Here is a 14,728-nt window from a genome sequence, read left to right as displayed (position 1 = left end):
GTGCATTCACTCTACCTATTGCCCTCATGATCTTTTACGCCTCTATAAGATCACCCCAAAAGTCTCAAGCATTCCAAGGAATTCAGAGATCGCCTGCCCAGCCGCTCCCTATAGCTCAAGCCCTCGAGTCCTGGCAACAACATTGTAAATCTTCTCTCACTCTCTCCAGCTTAATGTCATCTTTCCTTCAGCAGGGTAACCAAAACTGAACACACATACTCCACAGGCAGACAAAAATGCCTGGAGAAACTCAGCGGTTGAGGCATCATCTAGATGCTGCCTCACCTGCTGAGTTTCTCCGGCATTTTTGTCTACCTTCGATTTTTCCAGCATCTGCAGTTCTTTCTTAAACACATACTCCACATGCGGTCTCACCAATCTGTAGGACAAAGGGAATAATCTAGGTTTTCCCTGAAGATCTCAGTCACGGTGGCGCAGCGGTAGAGTTGCTGCCTTACAGCGAATGCAGCGCCGGAGACCCGGGTTCCATCCCGACTACGGGTACTGTCTGTACAGAGTTTTTTAAGAAGGAACTGCAGATGCTGGAAAATCGAAGGTAGACAAAAGTGCTGGAGAAACTCAGCGGGTGCAGCAGCATCAATGGAGCGAAGGAAATAGGCAAAGTTTCGGGCCGAAACCCTTCTTCAGACCGAGTTTGTGACCTGCGTGGGTTTTCTCCGAGATCTTCGCTTTCCTCCCACACTCCAAAGACCTACAGGTCTGTAGGTTAATTGTCCCCAGTGTGTGTAGGATAGTGTTAATGTGTGGGGATCGCTGGTAGGCGCGGACCCGGTGGGCCGAAGGGCCTGTTCCTGCGCTGTATCTCTAAACTAAACTAAACTAATCTCAGTGTTTTCTAGTTAACAAGTGGCTGAGTGGTGTTGTGGAGAGCGGGATCAAATAATGAAATAGTGACAAGGCTATGCAATGTAGGTCAGAGGGGTTGTGGAAATCTGAAACCAAAAGTGAGAATGCTTGAAATGTCTGGAACGAGGAAATTGGACTGGATTCATCACAGGGACAGCAGGATGGTTCCATTAATGACAAGTCCAGAGGACAGGGTGGTGATTAAGGCATTTTTACTCATTTGCCTTCATTGGGAAGGATCAGAGAGTGATACAGCTCGGAAACAGGCACTTCGGCCCAACTTGCCCACACCGGCCAACATGTCCCAGCTACACTAGTCCCAAAACAGCTATACACCCGTCCTATCCAATAGGCAATAGACAATAGGTGCAGGAGTAGGCCATTCGGCCCTTCGAGCCAGCACCGTCATTCAATGTGATCATGGCTGATCATCCACAATCAGTACCCCGTTCCTGCTTTCTCTCCATATCCCCTGACTCCGCTATCTTTAAGAGCTCTGTCTAATCATGAGGGGCACGGATAAAGGAAACGCTCACAGTTTTTTTACCAGGGTTTAGTTTGGTTGAGTATTTATTGCCTTGTGCATTGAGGTACAGTAAAACGTTGTTCTTCGTGCTGTCCAGTCAAATCAGTGAGTATAATAGATCCTCCTGTGGAACAGCGTGCAGAGAGTCGCCATGTTCCACCACTCCATACTCTGGAGTTTAGAAGGATGAGAGGGAATCTCATTGAAACATATAAGATTATTAAGGGTTTGGACACGCTAGAGGCAGGAAACATGTTCCCGATGTTGGGGGAGACCAGAACCAGGGGCCACAGTTTAAGAATAAGGAGTAAGCCATTTGGAACGGAGATGAGGAAACACTTTTTCACACAGAGAGTGGTGAGTCTGTGGAATTCTCTGCCTCAGAGGGCGGTGGAGGCCGGTTCTCTGGATACTTTCAAGAGAGAGCTAGATAGGGCTCTTAAAGATAGTGGAGTCAGGGGATATGGGGAGAAGGCAGGAACGGGGTACTGATTGGGGATGATCAGCCATGATCACATTGAATGGAGGTGCTGGCTCGAAGGGCCGAATGGCCTACTCCTGCACCTATTGTCTATTGTCTATTGTCTATCCTGCAATTTAAAACGATCTTAACTTAAAACTTACAGTAATACAATCTTTAGAGCAGAACAGCGTTAAATTAGAAATTGACAAAGTGCTGGAGTAACTCAGCGGGTCAGGCAGCATCTGTGGAGAACATGGATAGGTGACGTTTCACAGAGTGCTGGAGTAACTCAGCGGGTCAGGCAGCATCTGTGGAGAACATGGATAGGTGACGTTTCACAGAGTGCTGGAGTAACTCAGCGGGTCAGGCAACATCTGTGGAGAACATGGATAGGTGACGTTTCACAGAGTGCTGGAGTAACTCAGCGGGTCAGGCAACATCTGTGGAGAACATGGATAGGTGACGTTTCACAGAGTGCTGGAGTAACTCAGCGGGTCAGGCAGCATCTGTGGAGAACATGGATAGGTGACGTTTCACAGAGTGCTGGAGTAACTCAGCGGGTCAGGCAGCATCTGTGGAGAACATGGATAGGTGACGTTTCACAGAGTGCTGGAGTAACTCAGCGGGTCAGGCAGCATCTGTGGAGAACATGGATAGGTGACGTTTCACAGAGTGCTGGAGTAACTCAGCGGGTCAGGCAGCATCTGTGGAGAACATGGATAGGTGACGTTTCACAGTGTGCTGGAGTAACTGAGCGGGTCAGGCAGCATCTGTGGAGAACATGGATAGGTGACGTTTCACAGAGTGCTGGAGTAACTCAGCGGGTCAGGCAACATCTGTGGAGAACATGGATAGGTGACGTTTCACAGAGTGCTGGAGTAACTCAGCGGGTCAGGCAGCATCTGTGGAGAACATGGATAGGTGACGTTTCACAGAGTGCTGGAGTAACTCAGCGGGTCAGGCAGCATCTGTGGAGAACATGGATAGGTGACGTTTCACAGAGTGCTGGAGTAACTCAGCGGGTCAGGCAGCATCTGTGGAGAACATGGATAGGTGACGTTTTGGGTCGGGACCCTTCTTCAGACCGAGGGCTTCAAACATCTGCTGAAGAAGGGTCCTGAGCCAATACGTCACCCAAATTTCTCACGTCATATATCCATATTCTCCAGAGATGCTGCCTGGGCCCAGTGAGATACTCCAGCAGTCTGTGTTTAGCTGAAGATTCCAGCATCTGCAGTTCCTTGTGTCTCTATTCTGAGTGGCCATGGGCCTGGAGAATTGGCATTCAGTAAGGGGACTTTGAGTACATCCTTGTGCCTTCTCTCAGACTGCTGGGTAATCTGCTCCTGTGAATAGTTAGTCAGAGATATTGATGATGAAAGATGTGCAGTCTCCAGTTATTCTACGTTTCTGTGACTCCACAATGCACAGGTAGACACAAAATCCAGTCAGTGGAAAGACAATATACATGATTACAGTTGATCCATTCACAGTGTACAGATACATGATAAGGGAATAACGTTTAGTGCAAGGTAAAGCCAGTAAAGTCCGATCAAGGATAGTGCGAGGGTCACCAAAGAGGTAGATAGTGGTTCAGCACTTCTCTCAGGTTTGTGATAGGATGGTTCAGTTGCCTGTTGTTAAACAGCTGGGAAGAAACTGTCCCTGAATCTGGAGGTGTGCGTTTTCACACTTCTGTACCTTTTGCCCGATGGGAGAGGGGAGAAGAGGGAGTGACTGGGGTGCGACTCGCCCTCGACTATGCTGCTGGCCTTGCCGAGGCAGCATGAGGTGTAGATGGAGTCAATGGAAGGAAGATTGGTTTGTGTAGAAAGGAACTGCAGATGTTGGTTTAAGCCGAAGATAGACACAATATGCTGGAGTAACTCGGGATAGGCAGCATCTATGGAGAGAAGGAATGGGTGACGTTCTTCCGAAGAAGGGTCTCGACCCGAAACGTCACCCATTCCTTCTCTCCAGAGATGCTGCCTCACCCCCTGAGTTACTCCAGCATATTGTGCTTACCTTCGATTTTATCCAGCACCTGCAGTTCTTTCTCACACATTTTGTCCACAATGCACATATTGTTATCGAGAGAGGGGAACTTTTCAACCATGCATCTGTGTTGCCTCCTGGCTTTGTAAACTGATAACATCAGTGTGGCGACAAATTCCATAGATGCTTGTCTAATTGTATACGATTCACACAACTGAAGATCTAACACAACTTGCAGTCTTGAAAAAAATACTAAACTATTTCTCCCACAAGTCAAATTCAAGGAATACATTTAAACCCCACTGAGGCCAATCGAGGTTTCTACTGCAATGATGTATGCAGAAATGGAACAACGTAACTCTCTGCCTCAGAGGGTGGTGGAGGCCGGTTCTCTGGAGGGTTTCAAGAGAGAGCTAGATAGGGTTCTTAAAGATAGCGGAGTTAGGGGATATGGGGAGAAGGCAGGAACGGGGTACTGATTGGGGATGATCAGCCATGATCATATTGAATGGCGGTGCTGGCTCGAAGGGCCGAATGGCCTCCTCCTGCACCTATTGTCTATTGTAAAGTTCAAGAATTAGAGTGTTTAATCGTCACGTTCCTGCAATTCTTACTGGTAGCAGCTTAACACACAGTAGACAATAGACAATAGGTGCAGGAGTAGACCATTCGGCCCTTCGAGCCAGCACCGCCATTCAATGTGATCATGGCTGATCATCCCCAATCAGTACCCTGTTCCTGCTTTCTCCCCATATCCCCTGACTCTGTTATCTTCAAGTCCTATCTAGCTCTCTCTTCAAAGTATCCAGAGAACCGGCCTCCACCCCTCTGAGGCAGAGAATTCCACAGACTCACAACTCTCTGTGTACACAGCTGTAAACCTGATATCACACATAAAGATATAGTTTAGTTTAGAGAAGCAGTGTGGAAACAGGCCCTTCGGCCCACCGAGTCCGCGCCGACCAGCGATCACCCGTACACTAGTACTACTCTACACACTAGGGACAATTTACAGAGGCCAATTAACCAGCAAACCGGCAGGTTTTTGGGATGTGGGAGGAAACTGGAGCACCCGCAGAAAACCCATGTGATCACAGGGGGAACGTGCAAACTCCATACAGACAGCACCCGTAGTCGGGATCGAATCCAGGTCTCTGGCGCTGTGAGGCAGCAGCTCTCCCGCTGCGCCACAGTGCCGACCGATTGATGAAATAATCAGGAACAGCTTCTTCCCAGCAACCATCAGGCTCCTGAACACTGCACAACACTGACCCCAGCAACTGTCATCTTCTACGGACGATGTCTTTGGTTGCACGGCCACCTTTTGCACTATTATGGTTATCCAGTATAACTGAAATTAATTTATTAAATATTAATGATTTAACAGAAGATCACAGTTGCTGAGGTCAGTGTTGTGCAGTGTTCAAGAGCCTGATGGTTGCTGGGAAGAAGCTGTTCTTGATCCTGGAGGTCACGGTTTTCAGGCTCCTGTACCTTCTTCCCGATGGTGGCAGCGAGATGAGAGCGTGGCCAGGGTGGTGTGGGTCACTGATGATGCTGGCTGCCTTTTTGAGGCAGCGCCTCCTGTAGATCCCTTCGATGGTGGGGAGGTCAGTACCTGTGATGGACCTTCGATGGTGGGGAGGTCAGTAGCTGTGATGGACCGGGCAGTGTCCACCACTCTCTGTAGGATCCTTTCAGGTTGGGATGTGTTTTTATCAAAAGTATTTTTAATCTCTTTTGAGTTTACTTTAGTTTAGTTTATTATCACGTTTACCAAGGTACAGTGAAAATCTTTTTGTTGTGTGCTAACGAGTCAGTGGAAAGACAATACATGATTACAACCGAGACCTCCAGAGTATACAGATACATGATTAACAGAAGGGAATAACGTTTAGAGCACGGTATAGTCTGATTAAAGATAGTCCAAGAGTCTCCAATGAGGTAGATGGGATGTCTGGATCACTCTCTTGTTGATGATAGGATGATTCAGTTGCCTGATAACGGCTGGGAAGCAACTGTAAATAGTCACAAAATGCTGGGGTAACTCAGCGGGAAAGGCAGCATCTCTGGAGAGGAGGAACGGGTAACATTTTGGGTCAAGACCCTTCTTCAGACTCAGGGGAGGGGGGGACTAGAGATAAGGTTGGGTAAGGTGTTGCTGAATCTGGGGGTATCTGCAGTACCTGATATGGAAATACAACTGTTTAAATAGTTTTTAACGTTTCATTAGAGGCTCTCCAGAGATGCTGCCTGTCCCGCTGAGTTACCTCTAGCATTTTGTGTCTATCTTTAGTGTAAATCAGCATCTGCTGTTCCTTTTGACACACTTAAATGAATATTGACGATCCCTCCCCGTCACAGAAGTCTCTTGCCCAGAGCAGGCAAATTGAGAACTAGACGACATATGTTTAAGGTGAAGGGGAAAATATTGAATAGGAATTTGAGGTGGTAGCATTTTCACATAGAGGGTGGATGTATGGAACGAGCTGCCAGAGGTGGTAGTTGAGGCAATGTTTAAGAAGCAGTCAAGTCAAGAGTCAAGAGAGTTTATTGTCATGTGTCCTAGATAGGACAATGAAATTCTTGCTTTGCTTCAGCACAACAGGATATTGTAAACAAAAATACAGAACAACTCAGTGTGTTTATATAGCATAGACCACATATACACACATAAATAAACAGTTAAAGTGCAATAGGCTGTTACAGTTCAGAGTCTGTTTGATGTCGAGTTTAATAGCCTGATGGCTGTGGGGAAGAAGCTGTTCCTGAACCTGGATGTACCAGATTTCAGGCTCCAGTACATTCTACCCGATGGTAGTGTTGGACATGTACTTGGATAGGACAGGTTTAGATGGATATGGGCCAAACGCAGGCAGGTGGGACCAGTGTATTTAGGGCATAATGGCCAGTGTGGGCAAGTCCAGTGTACCAAAGTACAGTGAAAAGTTTTTGTTTCGTGCTAACCAGTCAGCAGAAAGACAATACATGATTACAATCGACCCATGGATGATAAAAATGCTGGAGAAACTCAGCAGTTGATGCAGCATCTGTGGAGCGAAGGAATAGGTGACGTTTCGGGGGTGGGGGGCGGGGGGGGCGGGAAGAAGAAAGGAGGAGGCAGGGACAGTGGGCTGTGGGAGAGCTGGGAAGGGGAGGGGAAAGAGGGAGAAAGCTGGGACCAAAGATCCTACAGCGAGCAAGATGGTCCACTTGACGAAAAAGACGTAGTATGGTCATGGGCAGATTCATGGGTAATTTTCGGTCCCATTTCCGTAACCGGCTTCCGTCTCCGCACCAAAGATCCCGTAGGATACGAGTGCGGAGACGGAAGCCGGTTACGGAAACATCCTCTGAAAAATAAAAGTTATTTGGGAAAAATCTTCTCATTTTCAGAACTATAATTTATTAACACAAACTGTTCCCCCGTAACGTTGATTACACTGCGAGTCGGGTCGGGTCGGGTCGGGTTACTGAAATGGATGAAAAAAGGGCCCACGTTCCGCTCCGTTGCGTACTACACGTCAGCCCATTGCATTTAGCAGGAGTGGTCTATCTTGCTCCGCTATAGGATCTTTGGCAGGGACTACCTGAAATTAGAGAAGTGAATGTTCATACCGCTAGGGTGTAAACTACTCTGTCATTGACCCATGGCCAGTGTATAGGTGCATGATAAGGGAATGTGGTTCAGTTCAGGGTAGAGCCAGCAGAGTCCGGGGGCGAGGGCCTGTTTCTACACCGTACAACTCTAATTCACCTGGCGTGTCTGTTTGTGTTGTTGCAGAGAGACGAGGAGTTCATGAGGCGGCTCTTTGTGCGGGTCTACCACGACAGTGTATACCCGCTCCTGCGCTCCACCACCCTGCCGACAATCAAACAGGGCGACGACGAGGCTGAGGTCAGCAGGTGGAAGGACATCGCCAACTTTCTACACCAAACAGCCGAGAAGAATGGCTCGCTCTACAGCCTTCTCTCCCCAGAGCACGCCTACCGGGTGTTTGATATTTCAGAGATAAGCTACGATTTCCTGGGACTGACACGGAAAGCTGCATCAGTCGACTGATCTACACACTACAAGTGCAACTAGTTTTATTAAAAGGTGGCCATCAACATAAACCTCAGTAACTACTTTATTGTCACGTGTATCTAGATAGTGAAAGGCTTTGTTTTGCATACAGTCCAGCAAAATAGACAATAGACAATGGGTATGCAAAATTGCTGGGGAAACTCAGCGGGTGCAGCAGCATCTATGGAGCGAAGGAAATAGGCGACGTTTCGGCCCGAAACGTCGCCTATTTCCTTCGCTCCATAGATGCTGCTGCACCCGCTGAGTTTCCCCAGCAATTTTGTGTACCTTCGATATTCCAGCATCTGCAGTTCCCTTTTGAACACAATAGACAATGGGTGCAGGAGTAGGCCATTCAGCCCATCGAGCCAGCACTACCATTCAATGTGATCATGGCTGATCATCCCCAATCAGTACCCCGTTCCTGCCTTCTCCCCATATCCCCTGACTCCGCTATTTTTAAGAGCCCTATCTAGCTCTCTCTTGAAAGTATCCAGAGAACCGGCCTCCACCGCCCTCTGAGGCAGAGAATTCCACAGACTCGCAACTCTCTGTGAGAAAAAGTGTTTCCTCGTCTCCGTTCTAAATGGCTTGAGGGAGAATTGTTGAAATGAACTCAGCACAAAATATTCTGACTAGAACCTCTCTCTCTATCTCTCCTTCTATGGCAGATCAACGATGGAGATACAGAGAGAAGGTGGGGGTGATCTTTGTATCTGGGAACATTAATGAGCAGAGTGGAATGCCTTGCATATTCCTGCAACATCAGCAGATGATGGTTGGATTTTTTTGAGGAATTTATGCTCCCAGCAGCTCTAGAAAAACAAGATACATGGGCTCCTGCAATGCCGCTGATCCTTATCGCAGTGTGAGAGAGAGATACTGGACACCGCAGGCACCACTCCTGCCTCGGGGGCTGAGGTCAGGAAATAGTTTACCACATCAGCTCACACAGAGCTGTATAGGCCATTTGGCCCACTATGTCCATGCCGTCCAAAATGGCATACTGGGCTAGTCACATCTTCCTGCATTTGGCCCATATTCCCCTCAACCTTTGTTTAAGAAGGAACTGCAGATGCTGGAAAATCGAAGGTAGACAAAAATGCTGGAGAAACTTAGCGGGTGAGGCAGCATCTATGGAGCGAAGGAAATCAGACCCTGGGGATTTATCTACCTTCAGTCCCAACAGTTTACCTAACATAGTTTTCTGACTAATGTGGATTCCCTTCAGTTCCTCCCTCCCACTAGATCCTCGGCACCCTAGTACTTCTGGAAGATTGTTGGTGTTTTCCTTAGTGAAGGCAGAACCAAAGTACTTGTTTAACTGTTCTGCCATTTCCTTGCTTCCCAATATAAATGCAAGTCCTACTGCAGAGTCCCTGCTTTCTTTACGCAACCGGCCCTTCCACCTATTTTTGTATCATCTGCAAACTTGGCCACAAAGCCTTCAATCCCCTCGTCCAAATAATTCATATTCAACGTGAAGAGTAGCGGCCCCAGCACCGAGCCCTGGAGAACTCCGCTAGTCACTGGCAGCCACCAGCACTGAAAAGCCCCCTTTATTGCCACTCTTTGCCTTCTGCCATCCGGCCAACCCGCTACCCTCGCTAGTATCTGCCCTTTGATACCTTAAACATAGAAACATAGAAAATAGGTGCAGGAGTAGGCCATTCGGCCCTTCGAGCCTGCACCGCCATTCAATATGATCATGGCTGATCATCCAACTCAGTATCCTGCACCTGCCTTCTCTCCATACCCCCTGATCCCTTTAGCCACAAGGGCCACATCTAATTCCCTCTTAAATATAGCCAATGAACTGGCCTCAACTACCTTCTGTGGCAGAGAATTCCACAGATTCACCACTCTCTGTGTGAAAATCTCTCATCTTCTTTAGCAGCCTCACGTGTGGCACCTTAGGAAATGCTTTAGAGTTATACAATAGACAATAGGTGCAGGAGTAGGCCATGCGGCCCATCGAGCCATTCAATGTGATCATGGCTGATCATCCCCAATCAGTACCCCGTTCCTGCCTTCTCCCCATATCCCCTGACTCCGCTATCTTCAAGAGCCCTATCACGCTCTGAAAATTCCTAATACCCCTGAGGTCCCTCTTAAATCTCTCCCCTCTCACCTTAAGCCTGTACCCTCTAGTTTTAGAATCCTTTACCCTCGGAAACAGACTGTGAGCGTTCACTTTATCCGTGCCCCTCATGATCTTGTACCCCTCAATAAGGTCACCCCTCAGCCTCCTATGCTATAAAGAACAAAGCCGCAGCCTATCCAACCTCTCCCTGTAACCCAAGCCCAGGTCGGTGACCAAAACTGCCGCATATATGGGAGGATTTCACTAGCCGTGTAGCGGGGAATAGTTCTGAACATAATTCTGGAGACGGTGAATGAGTGAAGAATTTTCACATTACATCTGCATACCCAAAGTTGGTTAGCTGGTAAATATTTAAAATTCCTTTACCTGACATTCTTATGGCTGATTTAACAAAAAAGACACATATCTACATCAACACACTGGGACATTATCTGCTTTATCTTTTGTGAATTAGCCCAGAATGCAGCATAGATAAGGTGGTCAAGTACAAAGATAAGCCTTCTATGATCTTTGGTCAAGAAGGCTTTTGTCACATGGGCCTGCATCATTCACAGTATACAGTGTAGAAGATAGACACAAAATGCTGGAGTAACTCAGCAGGTCAGGCAGCATCTCTGGAGAGAAGGAATATGTGACGTTTCGGGTCGAGACCCATCATCAGACACACGTCGCGTAACAGAAATGCCACCTATTCCTTTTCTCCAGAAAAACCCACTGATTAGACAATAGACAATAGGTGTAGGAGTAGGCCATTCGGCCCTTTGAGCCAGCACCGCCATTCAATGTGATCATGGCTGAACATAGAAACAGAAAATAGGTGCAGGAGTAGGCCATTCGGCCCTTCGAGCCTGCACCGCCATTCAATGTGATCATGGCTGATCATAGAAACAGAAAATAGGTGCAGGAGTAGGCCATTCGGCCCTTCGAGCCTGCACCGCCATTCAATATGATCATGGCTGATCATCCAACTCAGTATCCTGTACCTGCCTTCTCTCCATACCCCCTGATCCCTTTAGCCACAAGGGGCACATCTAACTCCCTCCTAAATATAGCCAATGAACTGGCCTCAACTAACTTCTGTGGCAGAGAATTCCACAGATTCACCATTCTCTGTGAGAAAAATGTTTTCTCGGTCCTAAAAGATTTCCCCTTTATCCTTAAACTGTGACCCCTTGTTCTGGACTTCCCCAACATCGGGAACAATCTTCCTGCATCTAGCCTGTTCAGCCCCTTAAGAATTTTGTACGTTTCTATAAGATCCCCCCTCAATCTTCTAAATTCTAGCGAGTACAAGCCGAGTCTATCCAGTCTTTCTTCATATGAAAGTCCTGACATCCCAGGAATCAGTCTGGTGAACCTTCTCTGTACTCCCTCTATGGCAAGAATGTCCTTCCATCATCCCCAATCAGTACCCCGTTCCCTCCTTCTCCCCATATCTCCTGACTCTGCTATTTTTAAGAGCCCTATCTAGCTCTCTCTTGAAAGCATCCAGAGAACCTGCCTCCACCACTAAGGCAGAGAATTCCACATACTCACCACTCTCTGTGAGAAAAAGTGTTTCCTCATCTCCGTTCCAAATGGCTTACTCCTTATTCTTAAACTGTGGCCCCTGGTTCTGGACTCCCCCAACATTGGGAACATGTTTCCTGCCTTTAGCTTGTCCAAACTCTAGCATTTTGCATGATCCATGATCCATGCTCCTTGATTACTCCAGCATTTTGTGCCTGTCTTTGGTGTAAACCAGCATCTGCAGTTCCTTCTTACGCACATTGAGTGTAGAAGTTGGGAGGTCATGTTTCAGTTGTAGAAGCATTTAGAGTATTGTGTTCGGTTTTTGGGCACCATGTTATAGGAAAGATGTTGTCAGCTGGAAAGGGTGCAGAGAAGATTTACCAGGATGTTGCCAGGACTCGAGAGCTATAGAGAGGGGTTGAGCAGGCTGGGACTCTGTTCCATGGTGCGCAAGAGAATGAGGGGTGATCTTATAGAGGTGTAGAAGATCATGAGAGGAATAGATCAGAACAGTTGGGGAATCATGAAGCAGAGGACACAGGTTGAAGGTGAGGAGAGAATGATTTATAGGAAGCTGAGGGGTAACATTTTCACACAGAGGGTGGTGTGTGTATGGAACGAGCTGCCGGAGGAGGTGGTTGAGGCAGGTACTTTCACAACATTTAAGAAACATTTAGACAGGCACATGGATAGGACAGGTTTCGAGGGATTTGGGCCAAAAACAGGCAGGTGGGACTAGTGTAGATGGGACATGTTGGGCGGCATGGGCAAGTTGGACTGAAGGGCCTGTTTCCACACTGTATCACTCTATGAATAGTGCAGCTGGGACATGTTGGGCGGTGTGGGCAAGTTGGGCCGACGGGCCTGTTTCCACACTGTATCACTCTATGACTAGTGTAGATGGGACATGTTGGCTGGTGTGGGCAAGTTGGGCTGAAGGGCCTGTTTCCACACTGTATCACTCTATGACTAGTGTAGCTGGGACATGTTGGGCGGTGTGGGCAAGTTGGGCCGAAGGGCCTGTTTCCACACTGTATCACTTATGGTTCTATGAGCAGTTGTAGTTGTATTCTCTTTCAAGGAAGAAGACATCTGAATGGAGCAATTATGGAGAGGTCAGTGTGGAGAAGGAGTCATGGAGTCTCTCCTGTTTGTTTAGACTGTTTGGTTAACAGCGCACTGGACTTGTGCACACATTCATGGCCAAAGTTTGAATCAGGTATCAGAGGTGAGATGATTCAGTTGCGTTTACCTCAGTACAGTGAAATTCCTTTTTTGCATGCAGTTCAGTAAAATTCTACGACACATCGGCACAACCATACTCAAGTTCAACCGAGGAACACTATGGTAACAGTAGGAATAACACTGAGGCAAGTGTGGTTGAGGCAATAACACAAGAGTCGTTATATTTCAGCGCCATCTTGTATCCTTCAACCAGGTAGGGACCGAGAAATACAGTTTCCCCCATCCCCTCCCCCCCTCTACCCCCCATATAAAAAAGATTAGACCTCCAAGACAAAACACACTAACGCACTAAAAATAAAAAAATATGTTGATAGGACAAACAGCTGCAGGCAGGGCAGCCATACTCGACGGCCCCTTGATGATGCTGGCAGCCTTTTTGAGGCAGCGACTGCGATAGATCCCTTCGATGGTGGGGAGGTCAGAGCCGATGATGGACTGGGCAGCGGTCACAACTTTCTGCATTCTTTTCTGCTCCTGGACGCTCAAGTTGCCGAACCAAGCCACGATGCAACCAGTCAGCATGCTCTCTACTGTGCACCTGTAGAAGTTAGAGAGAGTCCTCCTTGACATGCTGAATCTCCGTAATCTTCTCAGGAAGTAGAGGCGCTGATGTGCTTTCTTTATAATTTCATCAGTGTGCTGGGACCAGGAAAGATCTTCTGAAATGTGCACGCCCAGGAATTTATATCTGAACGGTATTAAGATAGAAGGTACACAAAAGTGCTGGAGAAACTCAGCGGGTGCAGCAGCATCTATGGAGCGAAGGAAATAGGCAACGTTTTTCGGGACGAAACGTTGCCTATTTCCTTCGCTCCATAGATGCTGCTGCACCCGTTGAATTTCTCCAGCACTTTTGTGTACCTTCGATTTTCCAGCATCTGCAGTTCCTTCTTGAACAGGTATTAAGATTGTTGTCCCACTTTAGGCAACTAACCTATTAACATTTACACTGTTTAGTGTAACCGCGCAAAACAGGCCCTTCGGCCCACTCAGTACCTTCTTGAATAGTAAGTGTTCAAGAGTTACGGTGAGGACGCAGAAGAATGGAGTTGAGAGGGAAAGATAGATCAGCCAAGGAGCAGACGATGGGCCGAATGGCCTAATTCTACACCTATGTCTTGTTTTATGAGCCCGTGCCCACCTTTTCACACCTATCCCTCTTTCCCATCCACTACCTACACACTAGGGTCAATTTACAGAAGTCGATTAACCTACAAACCCGCATGTCATTGGAGCGTGGGAGGAATCCGGAGCACCCGGAGGAAACCCACGTGATCATGGGGAGAACGTGCAGACTCCACACAGACAGCACTCGGGGTCAGGATCGAACCGTGGTCTTGGGCGCTGTGAGGCAGCAGCTCTACCCGCTGCGCCACCGTGCCGGCCTGTGCTGGAGGTTTGTTTTGTTTAAAGGATATTTAAAGGGCAGGAACGGGGTACTGATTGTGGATGATTAGCCATGATCACATTGAATGGCGGTGCTGGCTCGAGGGGCCGAATGGCCTACTCCTGCACCTATTGTCTCCGTGGATTGTCACCTTGTCGTGTTGGAGAAGCTTGTGTGGACCTGAGATCCTGAGAGCGATGCCGTCTGGAGCTATGCTCCTGGTAGGGCCACCCATGGCGGTAAGGTCGAGGGGGAGGTCTCTGACAAAGAGCAATCCAACCAAGACCTCAACAGTGGAACAGGCGGAGGACGATGGCTGACCTTAGTGGAGCGTCACAACGGCTGGGAAGGCGGATGAAGGCTGCAGCAGAAAAGGGTCTCCGGTCGTCTTGGACTCCATGCCACTGGATCCTGACCCAGATCTGTCAAGGACCGTGGGGTGGCTGTCTGTGCACCAGTCTCCCCACGTTAAACAAAGTCACGCACAGGCGTCCTCCATATAGGGAATAGCACCCGGGCGACACCTATGGTCAGCCATGACCGAAGGGGGGGCTAAGAAGAAG

General features: G+C 48.0%; 1 protein-coding gene across 2 annotated transcripts in view; it reads left to right on the top strand.

Moving 5' to 3' along the window:
* nphp1 (nephrocystin 1) overlaps positions 1 to 7,972 on the top strand; it is a 105,015-nt gene extending 97,043 nt beyond the window's left edge. For both annotated transcript variants that reach the window (XM_033022019.1, XM_033022020.1), the window contains one exon: positions 7,636 to 7,972. In XM_033022019.1, coding sequence (XP_032877910.1) covers positions 7,636 to 7,914 — 279 coding nt within the window. In that variant the 3' untranslated portion in view covers positions 7,915 to 7,972. The remainder of the gene's footprint in view (positions 1 to 7,635) is intronic.
* The last annotated feature ends 6,756 nt before the right edge of the window (positions 7,973 to 14,728 follow it).

This window comes from Amblyraja radiata, chromosome 5 (genome assembly GCF_010909765.2).
Source record: "Amblyraja radiata isolate CabotCenter1 chromosome 5, sAmbRad1.1.pri, whole genome shotgun sequence".
Taxonomy (NCBI): domain Eukaryota; kingdom Metazoa; phylum Chordata; class Chondrichthyes; order Rajiformes; family Rajidae; genus Amblyraja; species Amblyraja radiata.
The sequence above is the reverse complement of the archived record's forward strand: the minus strand, read 5'-3'. Positions and strand labels throughout refer to the sequence as shown.